This window comes from Stegostoma tigrinum, chromosome 7 (genome assembly GCF_030684315.1).
Source record: "Stegostoma tigrinum isolate sSteTig4 chromosome 7, sSteTig4.hap1, whole genome shotgun sequence".
In the NCBI taxonomy this organism is placed as follows: Eukaryota; Metazoa; Chordata; class Chondrichthyes; order Orectolobiformes; family Stegostomatidae; genus Stegostoma; species Stegostoma tigrinum.
The window spans coordinates 65,063,256-65,075,217 of record NC_081360.1 but is presented as its reverse complement, the minus strand read 5'-3'; the positions used below and the strand labels follow the sequence as shown (position 1 = coordinate 65,075,217).

Here is an 11,962-nt window from a genome sequence, read left to right as displayed (position 1 = left end):
ATAAATAGGGAGAGAGGGGGAGGCGGACTGAAGATGGAGAGAAAAGAAGATAGGTGAAGAGGAGAGTATAGGTGGAGAGGTAGGGAGGGCTTAGGTCAGTCCAGGGAAGATGGACAGGTCAAGGAGGTGGGATGAGGTTAGTAGGTAGGAAATGGAGGTGCGGCTTGAGGTGGTAGGAAGGGATGGGTGAGAGGAAGAACAGGTTAGGGAGGCAGAGACAGGCTGGGCTGGGTTTGGGATGCAGTGGGGGAAGGGGATGAGCTGGGCTGGTTGTGTGATGCAGTGGGGGGAGGGGACGAGCTGGGCTGGTTTTGGGATGCGGTGGGGGAAGGGGAGATTTTGAAGCTGGTGAAGTCCACATTGATACCATTGGGCTGCAGGGTTCCCAAGCGGAATATGAGTTGCTGTTCCTGCAACCAGCTTCAAAATCTCCCCTTCCCCCACCGCATCCCAAAACCAGCCCAGTTCGTCCCCTCCCCCCACTGCATCACACAACCAGCCCAGCCTGTCTCTGCCTCCCTAACCTGTTCTTCCTCTCACCCATCCCTTCCTCCCACCTCAAGCCGCACCTCCATTTCCCACCTACTAACCTCATCCCACCTCCTTGACCTGTCCGTCTTCCCTGGACTGACCTATCCCCTCCCTACCTCCCCACCTATACACTCCTCTCCATCTATATCTTCTTTTCTCTCCATCTTCGGTCCATCACACCCTCTCTCCCTATTTATTCCAGAACCCTCTCCCCATCCCCCTCTCTGATGAAGGGTCTAGGCCCGAAACGTCAGCTTTTGTGCTCCTGAGATGCTGCTTGGCCTGCTGTGTTCATCCAGCTTCACACTTTATTATTATAGAGAAAATCTTATGATCTGATTTTACAGGATATAATACCAAAATGTCAGTGTGATTTCTATGGGCTTTCTAGGTTTCTAGGAACTCTTGTAAGAGCTTAGCCACCTTCCAATTCTGACACTCACCTTCTGGTCCGAATCTAGACATGGAAGCAAGACTATGGAGTTAAAATCTTCAGAACTTAACATTTGGAGTGTTGGTGGGACCACCGGGTGTGGCCCCCATTTTCCAAATCCTGCTGTATGTAAAGTTTCCATAGTCACAGAAGACCATAGGGTTGCTCATTTATTCGAGAGAGATGATTAGTGAAGAGTTTAATCTGAGAGTCACCATGGCTTGGGCAAGGGGCAAGGTTGAGAAGGTGAGGCATTAATGCTGACCTCAGCTGGTATGAGAATTTAATCCGTATGATTAGTGTGACACTGTATTACAAACCAGCCGTTCAACCAACTGAGCTGGGTTATCCCTCTGGCATCAGAATGTTAATGAGTTGAAGAAAGACTGTATCAGTGAATCCACTCTGTAATTATTTCTTCCAGTCAATCACCAGTGTGAGAACTACCAGTGGCAGTGTGCCAATAAACGCTGTATTCCTGAAGCCTGGCAATGTGATGGGGAAAACGACTGCATAGATAGTTCTGATGAGGATCCTGCTCACTGTGCTTCCCGAACTTGTCATTCAGGCCAGTTTAAATGTAACAATGGCCACTGCATTCCACAATCCTGGAAATGTGATGTAGATAATGACTGTGGCGATTACTCTGATGAGCCCTTTGACGAATGCCGTGAGTACATCTGAAAGAAAATGTTCCTGAAATGATTAGGGATGTTTGCAGTTTATTGAAAGTTGTATAACTGCTAGCAATAGTGTTATATTGTAAAGATTACTAGGCTGGATTTTTCTCCCAAGGGTAGAGTACAGGTGCTGAATCCACCCCATGCAGGAGGAAAAGCCATTTATTGAGGTTTTCATGAAGGCAGACCTCTAATTGGCATGAAAACAGGCTCTCTGTTCAATTAACATGGCACACAAGTTTTCAAAGTTGGAAGGTGAATTAAAAGTTTTAGCGGAATTGCAGCCTGTGATGGGTGATCACTAATTGAGAGGGTACTACAATGTAGAGTTGCACTGTTACCAACCTTTCTTCAATCCCAAATTTACAAAACAGATGCAGCAGCTAGGTAGTCAATGTTGCAGGGCTGGTGCTGGTGATGGTGGTGGGTGGGCGATGGTGGGGTGTATTGGGGGGTGTTGGGGATGGTGTTGGGTAGGTGGGGATGGTGCTGCACCGATTATCAGGCAGGCGAGTTGGGCTATATGACCACTATCTCCTGTAGTTTGCCACTGGGTGCTGAGTGTCTGGTAGCTGTCTCCGGACAGTTGAACAGCTTTTCCCTGTCATTCTGGGAAACACAACGGTGTCAGCCACCTTTAATTTCAATTAACAAGGCCCTTCATCAGCCTAAACAACTAACTGCCTCATGGGCCAGGTAGCGTTTCTCACCTCAAGCCTACCTGTAGAATGACTGGCGATGGCAATTGTGTCAGAAATTGGCATGTGGGTGACACTCATTCCTTGGGAACAAATTCTGTCCTCACTGGGGCCCAAAAACACAGCCCAATATATCTGTCAACATGTGTACCTTCATTATATCAAAAACCTAAGATGTGTATCTGGCTTGGAAACATATTGCTGTTCCTTCACTGTCACCAGTTCAACAGCCTCCAAGTCTCTTTCTAACAGCATTGTGGATCTACGTGCACTAAATGCACTGCAATGGTTCAGAAAGACAGTTCACCGCCACTTTCTTAAAGGCAATTAGGGATGGACAATAAACGTCCACACCTACCACAGGAATAACAAAAATTTAGCCAGTGCTTCTTACCCAGTGAGTAGTTTATGTTGGCATTCATTACAGCAAAATAGAACATGGAATAATACAGCGCAGAACAGGCCCGTCAGCTCTCGATGTTGCGCTAACCTGTGAACTAATCTAAGCCCATCCCCCTACACTACTCCATCATTATCCATATGCTTATCCAAGGACTGTTTAAATGCCCCTAATGTGGCTGAGTTAACTACATTGGCAGGCAGGGCGTTCCACGCCCTTACCACTCTCTGAGTAAAGAACCTGCCTCTGACATCTGCCTTAAATCTATCACCCCTCAATTTGTAGCTATGCCCCCTCGTATAAGCTGACGTCATCGTCCTAGGAAAAAGACTCTCACTGTCCACCCTATCCAGTCCTCTTTTCATCTTGTATGTATGAACATATCAATTCAGCCTGCCATTTCTCTCCTGACTCTCTTAATAAGCAATTCGCCTACTGCCACTCCCAGTAATCCTGCACATGTTTCCTTTTCAGGCAATAATCTGTGTTTGCTAGAAAGAACCTACTTCCATTGCACTCTTTGGCAGGGCATTCCATAACATTTTATTATGTGTCTTGCTTTCTCTTCCTCAATAATGGACTCAAGATGTGAGAGTTTGTGTTCTAAAATAACCACATATGGCTGGTTTTAACAATGGGCAGGCTAGTGGCACTGCCCACTTGATGTGTATTTTACGGCTAGGTTTCATATACATTTGACTGTGATACATTGGAAAGTCAGCATCTCCTCAATAAACTTAATAAGCAGTTCTGTCTGGGACAGTGAAAGGAGTTAGAGTAGAAGGAGTGGTGATTGCAAGCAGATGGACTGATATGCTAGTTCCTCTTTGTCTCATCTTTTTTTTAAATAAAAACACTAAGTTAGCAAGCCTTGTGGAGATGTGAAACGCTCCCTTTGAGAACTGCTGGTTAGATTGCTTGAAGTCTGGGACCAGTTGGTATGGATATAGCGCAGATACCAGTCATTTGTAAGTTGAAATTAAGAACTTTTGTGTACATCAGGATAGGTGGAGCCCAAAACTGATCATAAAAGCGCTCCCAAAAGAAGAAATAGAGCAGCAAAATTTATAACCATAAGCAGTCACCAAGTCACAGCGTATGATCAGTGAACTACAATATTATATCTTTTCTCATATTAATACTTTCTTATTTCAGATGGGGTTAACTACTCCTGCGATAACCACACTGAGTTTGCCTGTCAAACAAATTATCGCTGTGTTCCAAAGTGGGCTGTATGCAATGGTAATGATGACTGCCGGGACAACAGTGATGAGCAAAATTGTGGTATGTCACGAAAAATGGGGTACATTTGCAAAGATCTCATTTAAATCCTTCAGTTATTTACTTTTGGAGTGCTGGTAAATAGAGTTAAAGATGATCACAAAAGAGAGATCTTTTCACTGCAGGAATCAGGGCTACAGTCTGACCTGCCATTTCAAGGAGGAGATTGGAGACAACTACAGAACCTGTTGCTTTCTGAGATGGTCTGTTTAAAAAGATAAATCCTGTATTGTTGCTGTGAGACTTTGTCCTCACCCCTCAGGCTCCATATTCATCCATGCCCAAGCCATGCCACATTTGCCCTTCCACCCAAGCTCCATGGCCCTTCATGCCCCCATGCCAGATTATAACCACCACTCACTCCCTATCCATGACCCAATTCCAAGCTATCTGTTCCAGCCACCTCCTCCGCCCCTACCCACATTCTTTCTTGCTTGTCAAAGCGAGGTTTGTTCACTCTGATTATAGAGCCGTCTGTTTCTTTACTTCCTCCTAAACACTGCTTAGATCCCATAGAGGGTGCCATCCAGGAATTTCCAATGAGAGACACAAAAGTCAGTGAACAGCTGACAGGTAGCTGAAGGGTGAGTACCTTTCTTTCTGCCGTAACAAAATCCAGGCCATGGTATGTGTAATTCTGATTTTCTCCTAAGGGATCTGGAAAAGGGTTTCTCCTTATAAAAATATGTGGTAAGAAAGTGTCACTCCACATTGGAATGTCACTTTACAGCAGCACATGAACATGTGAACAAGGAACAAGATTTAGGTCTCTTTGCCCTTCGAGACTGCACCGCCATTCAGTAAGATCATGGCTGATTGGATTTTAAATGCTACATTCCTGCATATCCTGATAATCATTCATCCTCATGATAATCAACAATCTATCAATCCTGGCCTTTTAAGTATTTAAAGATTCTACAGCCACTGTTTTTAAGAAAGGGATTTTTAAGCGTTCTCAACCCTCTGCGAGAAAAAATGTTTCTTTTTATCTCTGTCTTAATTCGTCATGTTTAAACTGTGACATCTAGTTCTCACCTCACCCATTAGAGAAAACAACCTGTTCAACATCCAGGCAGCAACATCAAAGGGTCCCCACCCGAAATGTCAAGTTTTCCTGCTCCTCTAATGCTGATTGGCCTGCTGTGTTCATCCAGCTTCACACCGTGTTATCTTAGGTTCTCCAGCATCGACAGCTCCTACTATCTCTTTTCAACATCCACCTGGTCAATACACCGTACAATCCTGTATGTTTCAATTCAGTCACTTCTGATCCTTCTAAACTCCCTAAGATCCAGGCCTAGCCTTTTGCCCATTCCAGGTATTAGTTTAGTAAACTTAAGTGGTAAGATAATGGGATGTAATTTGGGCTTTGAGTTCCTGACCCTCAGCTTGAGGTTTAGAGTCTCCCTGAGGTAGTAAAGAAAGAAAACAAGAGATGTCATTCTCAACAGAGATAATGGGAACTGCAGATGCTGGAGAATCCAAGATAACAAAGTGTGGAGCTGGATGAACACAGCAGGCCAAGCAGCATCTCAGGAGCACAAAAGCTGACATTTCGGGCCTAGACCCTTCATCAGAAAAGAAAACCTTTTCTAATGAAGGGTCTAGGGCCGAAATGTCTGCTTTTGTGCTCCTAAGATGCTGCTTGGCCTGCTGTGCTCATCCAAACCCACACTTTGTTATCTTCATTCTCAACAGAGTTTTGTTAAAGTGAAAGTAGAACATTGCCATTGTCCAGGAACAGAATGCCCATTCCCTTCAGAGAAAGTTAACTTATCTTCATACTCCCTACTTTTATTATCTGTATATTTCAAACCAGTTAATTTCCTCCCATTTAAGTATTCTTTTTAATACTTGAAACATTAGATTTTCATTTCAGAATATTAGATTTCCTGTGAAATACTTAGAGATTTAATGCGATTATTTTATGCTTTCATTGTGGTGATTTTAACTTACTTGTAGTTTTGAAACTGTTTGTATTGATATTAACAACTGCTATGCATGTTACAAGGTAACTTTCAAAGTGGAGTCTGTTCCAAATCTTGTTTCTCTCCCTGCCCTGAGATGGAATGTCAATATCAATGTATATAATTCTCATTTCTTTTCCTTCATCTGAAGCATAGCATAGAGGTTATGAGATTCGCTTTGTGTTTCTGAGAATGATTTTGTCTTAGAACATGGACACGTGATCACAAATTATTAATTTGGGCCTGTTTAGTCCTTACATTTTGCCCCTTAATGTTTCACTAGATTGTTTGCCTTTTGCCTACAGTGCAAAGAATTAACATTTTTCATACAACCATGACAAATAATTTTCTGTAATAAAGTACCAGTATAAATCTGTTACACCTTAGTTTTTCATTTGTAAGTATGTCAGGCCCTGGAGTTTGCAGTGATGTAAAGGAACCAATCAAATTTAACATGTTTGGAATACTCCTTTTCATCACAAGAGGGAGCTGTAACATCATATAAAATTGTGTAGGATTTAGTAGGATTCCTAATTTTTTGGATGAAATTAAAATCTGGTCATCAGTTGCTATGTTAACCAAAAAATGTTCTAATTTATTGCAGTCCCACAATTCCTGTAGGCAAAATTGCAGGCATGTTACAAGTTAGTTTTGGTACCAAGATTTAAGTTCTGCAAATAGTAGCAACAAATGCTGATAACCACCAGGCTTTTCTTGACATAAAGTAATTATATTTGACCATTGCAGCCTACATTGAAATTTTTATCTTTTATTCTATAGTGTAAATTGTAGTAATTAAATTTGGCATTCTTGCATTTGTTCTGTTGTGTGCAAGATGAAAAGCTTTTAGCTACATTTCTGTCTCTCTTTCATCAGTGTTCAAGTTCTGTTCTACCAACAACTGTTTGTACTATACTCTCCGGTTAATACAATGTGCAGGCATGCCTGATTTTGTGGCTGGGACCACAGGTTACAAGTTCAATGTACTTAACCCAGTGCAATAGACAGCATAAATCCATTTTGCACTGGATATTATTTGTGCTTGAAATTCCTCAATTTTTTTTGTATTGTTTTGTTTAAGAAAGGAAACAGGTAATTACAGGCCAGTGAGCTTGACATCAGAGCTGTTGGAGAAAGATACCGAGAGACACAATTCATTCACATTTGGAAGGGAATGGACTTCTTAGTGACAGACAGCATTGGTTTGTGCAGGGAAGGTCATGTAGCACTAATTTAGGTAAGTTTTTCTTCAGGAGGTAACAAGAATAATTGATGATGGAAGGGCAGTGGATGTTATCCACATGGATTTGAGTAAGACATCTGATAGTTGCTTCAGGGAAGGCTAATACAGAAGGTCGAGTCTCATGGGATCTGGTGTAAGCTGGCTATATGGATACAAAACTGGCTTGGTCGTTAAAGACAGAGAGCAGCCGTGGAATGTTGCTTTTTGGAATGGAGACCAGTAACTGGTAGTGTTCTGTAGGGATCAGTGCTGTGACTTTTGTTGTTTGCAATATATATAAATGATCTGGTGGAAAATGTAGGTGGTCTGAATAATAAGTTTGCGGATGACACCAAATCTGGCAGATTTCCAAATAGTGAGGAGGATTGTCAAAGGATATAATGGGATATAGATAGCTTGCAGATTTGGACAGAGAAATGACAGGTGGAGATTAATCTGGACAAATGCGAGGTCAGTCATTTTGGAAGATCAAATTCCGACGTGAATTATACAATAAATGGCAGAACCCCTAGGAGTATTGACCTTCGGGGGATCTGGGCGTACAAGTCCACAGATGCCTGAAAGTGACAGCGCACATGAATAAAGTAGTCAAGAAGGCATACAGCATACTTGACGTCAACAATCAGGCAAGCAAATATAAAAGTTAGCAAGTTATACTACAGCTGTACAAAACTTTATTTAGGCTGCATTTGGAATATTTTGTGCAATTCTGGTCGCCACATTAGCGAAAAGATGTTAATACTTTGGAGATGGTGCAAAGAATGTTTACCAGGATGTTGCCTGATCTGGAGGGTTTTAGTTATGAGGAAATTTTGGGTAAACTTAGATTGTTTTCACTGGAAAGATGGAAACTGAGGGGCGACCTGATCGAGGTCTACATAATCATGAGAGGCATAGATGGGGTGGATAACCAGAGGCTTTTTCCCAAGGTAAAAAGTACAAGAGGGCACAGGTTCAAGGTGAGAGGGGGAATGTTTAGGGGAGAAGTGCAGGGAAAACTCTCCACACAGTGGGTCACGGGTGCTTGGAAAACATTGCCAGTGGAGATGGGGTACACAGGCATGTTGGCAATGTTCAAGGCTTATCTGGATAGACACATAATATGAGGCGAACAGAAGGATCAAAACTGTGTGAACAATAGTAGAGGGTCTAAAATATCAGGAATCAGTACAGGCTTGGTGCACCAAGGGGCTTTTTTCCATGCTGTATTGTATTGCGTAGTCTTGGATGCATTGCTCTGAATAAAGCCAGCACAACTTTGTGGCAATAAAAACAGATATGCTCATCAAGTTGCTTTCAATTTCATGCAAACTTCAAGCAATGTATGCCCGGATTGTTGATTTGTACACAAAGTGAAAACCCTATCACATTATTCGTGTTTTGTACAATTTTTAAAAATATGAACACATGTAATATGTGTGTGTATCTGTATATAACATCTTAAGGGTAATGTGAGGTTTTCTATATTTTCACAGAGGATCTTACTTGCAATCCGGTGGGCGATTTCCGATGTGACAGTCATTGGTGTATTCCACTTCGCTGGAAGTGTGATGGAGAAAATGACTGTGGCGATGATTCTGATGAGCGTGATTGCGGTATGTGATAACATCAAACAAATAGATTACATGGAATATAGAGGAGCAGGGCATTTGATCCAACCAACGACTTCCAGTTTTACCTGTCAACCAATGTAAATGTTCTGTTTGGTTTACCAAAATGATCATCATTTTATGGACACAGAGATAAAAATTGCTGGAGAAACCCAACAGGTCTGGCAGCATCTGTGGAGATAAAACAGAGTTAACATTTCCGGTCCAGTGGCCCTCCTTCAGAGCTTCCATAATTTTAAAGATCTTTATTTTTCTTTTCAGTAGGAATTTCATGTTTTACCAGTAGCCATGCTAAGAAAACTGGTATAATGTTCTCTGTATAGGATGTAAATTGATTTTATTCAATACTTCCATTACCTGTAACCTTCGGTTGGCCTGTTTGATTCCCAGTCTCAGATATTTTGACATAATCAGCAGCTTTGCTGTAAATACTTTGATTCTGTGGCATATGCTGTACCTGTGACCAATATAGCCAACTTTCCTGAGACAATTCCATGTCATGCTGGAGGAATGCAATAGGCCATGCAGCATCAGAGGAGCAGGAGAGTCGATGATGTTGTGATGAAAGGTCTCGACCCGAAACATTGACTCTCCTGCTCCTCTGATGCTGCCTAACCTGCTGTGTTTCTCTAGCTCCACATTGTATTGACTCTGGCTCCAGCATCTGCAGCTTTTGCTATCTCCAGCCAACTTTCCTGATGTAAGTTTGTGATTATAGCATAGCAACCAGCCATGTACCAATGTGCTAAGTTTCAATACTAAGTCCTCACGGAGCAATGGGAAGAACATGATTGATTTCCAGACCAGAATAGTGAAACTACATCAAGCAGGTGGGAATTTAGAGTTTCTCAAAATCGAGAAGTGTCAATAATTAGTGAATCATTTAATCTGCATAGAGTGCTTAGTAAATATTTTGATGCTACTGATAATTTGTTGTCTACATTAAAATTCATTTTATGCCTTAATGCTGTAAATTAAGCAAGGTCAGCTATCTCACTGGTCCCCCATTCCAAACTTGATGATAGCTTTGGATGGAAACAGAAGATGGAAAATGAAACAAAGAACTGTGGATGCTGAAAATCTGAAGCAAAAATCGAAGTTACTGGAGAAGCACAGCAGGTCTGGCAGCATCAGTGAAGAGAAAGCAGAGTTAACATTTCAAGTCCTGAAGTAGGGTTGCTAGACCCAAAACATTAAGTCTGCTTTCTCTCCACAGATGCCACCAGACCTGCTGAGTTTTTCCACCAATTTCTGTTTCTGTTTCAAGCAATGTAAAGCTCTGTTATAGAACATAGAACATAGAACATTACAGCACAGTACAGGCCCTTCGACCCTCGATGTTGTGCCAACCCGTCATACCGATTTCAAGCCCATCTAACCTACACTATACCTATCCACCCTATCTAACCCTCTGATTATTTTATATGTTTCAATTAAGTCACCTCTCAACCTTCTCTCTAATGAAAACAGCCTCAAGTCCCTCAGCCTTTCCTCGTAAGACCTTCCCTCCATACCAAGCAACATCCTAGTAAATCTCCTCTGCACCCTTTCCAAAGCTTCCACATCCTTCTTATAATGCGGTGACCAGAACTGTATGCAATACTCCAAGTGCGGCCGCACCAGAGTTTTGTACAGCTTCGCCATAACCTCTTGGTTCCGGAACTCGATCCCTCTATTAATAAAAGCTAAAACACTGTATGCCTTCTTAACAGCCCTGACAACCTGGGTGGCAACTTTCAAGGATCTGTGTACATGGACACCGAGATCTCTCCGCTCATCTACACTACTAAGAATCTTACCATTAGCCCTGTACTTTGCCTTCTGGTTACTCCTATCAAAGTGCATCACCTCACACTCGTCTGCATTAAACTCCATTTGCCACCTCTCAGCCCAGCTCTGCAGCTTATCTATGTCTCTCTGCAACCTACAGCATCCTTCATCACTACCTACAACTCCACTGACCTTAGTGTCATCTGCAAATTTACTAACCCATCCTTCTACGCCCTCGTCCAGGTCATTTATAAAAATGACAAACAGCAGTGGACCCAACACCGACCCTTGCGGTACACCACTAGTAACTGGTCGCCAGGATGAACATTTCCCATCAACTACTGCCCTCTGTCTTCTTTCAGCAAGCCAATTTCCGATCCAAACTGCTATATCTCCCACAATTTCCATTCCTCCGCATTTTGTAACACATAGCAGGAAATTCAATCTAAGTCAACAATGCCTCAAACTTCAAGAAAGACAACTTCAGAACATAATTCTCAACTCCCTGGCCTCATTCTCACAATTCTCTTCTCAAGGACAATTCCACTGCTTTTCATTGCTGTTGATAGCCTGCGATGGGGAGAAGATTGCTAACAGGCAAGGCACTTGGCCCCATCCATTCAGATACTTCATAGAAACAGCAGACAATTGTTGGCAGTAACAATCATCAGTGTGTGTCTGGAAACTTGGCGACAGATAAAAATACATAAACACAACTGCTTTCAACACCATCACCTGAAAGGAAAGTGGTTTTGGTAACTGAAATGCACCCCAAGCGGCCAGGAAGTTTTCAACTGCCTGGACACATTCTGAGGACAAAAATATTTCTGTTGTTTCCCGCCATGATTGAGTGATTATTGGGAACTGAATGCTTGCAAGGCAGCCATTTAGAGAAAGGGGATCGGGATTAGGCCATTCAGCCCGCCAGTCCTGCGCTGACACTGAATACGATCATGGCTGATCATCCACTTCAATACCCTTTTTCCACACCAGCCTCACATCCCTTTATGTCATTGGTATTTAGAAATCAGTTAATACAGATTACTACAAATGAACTCAAAGACTCAGCTTTCAAAGCCCTCTAATACATAGAATTCTAATGGTTCACAAACCTGAGCTAAAAACATTCTCCTAATCTCAGTCCGAAGTAGTTTCCCTTATTGTTAAAATTGTGCACCTCGAATCTAAACATCCCAGCCAGGGGAAACATCTCATCCCTGTCAAATCCCTTTCATGGGGGAGGGGAAGAGGGAGGGTGGGAATGGAAGGGTGAGGGGGTGATTAGGGTTGGAGAAGGGGATGTCGGGCTTCAGAGCCAGTCCGCAGCCCCGCCGCACCCTCCCAGGGGC

The 11,962-nt window shown here is 42.6% G+C and overlaps 1 protein-coding gene across 4 annotated transcripts in view; it reads left to right on the top strand.

Annotated features, from left to right (window-relative positions):
- Nucleotides 1-11,962, top strand: part of lrp2a (low density lipoprotein receptor-related protein 2a) — a 313,171-nt gene that overhangs the window by 226,796 nt on the left and 74,413 nt on the right. For all 4 annotated transcript variants that reach the window (XM_059647356.1, XM_059647357.1, XM_059647359.1 and 1 more), the window contains 3 exons: nt 1,389-1,634; nt 3,898-4,026; nt 8,709-8,828. In XM_059647356.1, coding sequence (XP_059503339.1) covers nt 1,389-1,634; nt 3,898-4,026; nt 8,709-8,828 — 495 coding nt within the window. The remainder of the gene's footprint in view (nt 1-1,388; nt 1,635-3,897; nt 4,027-8,708; nt 8,829-11,962) is intronic.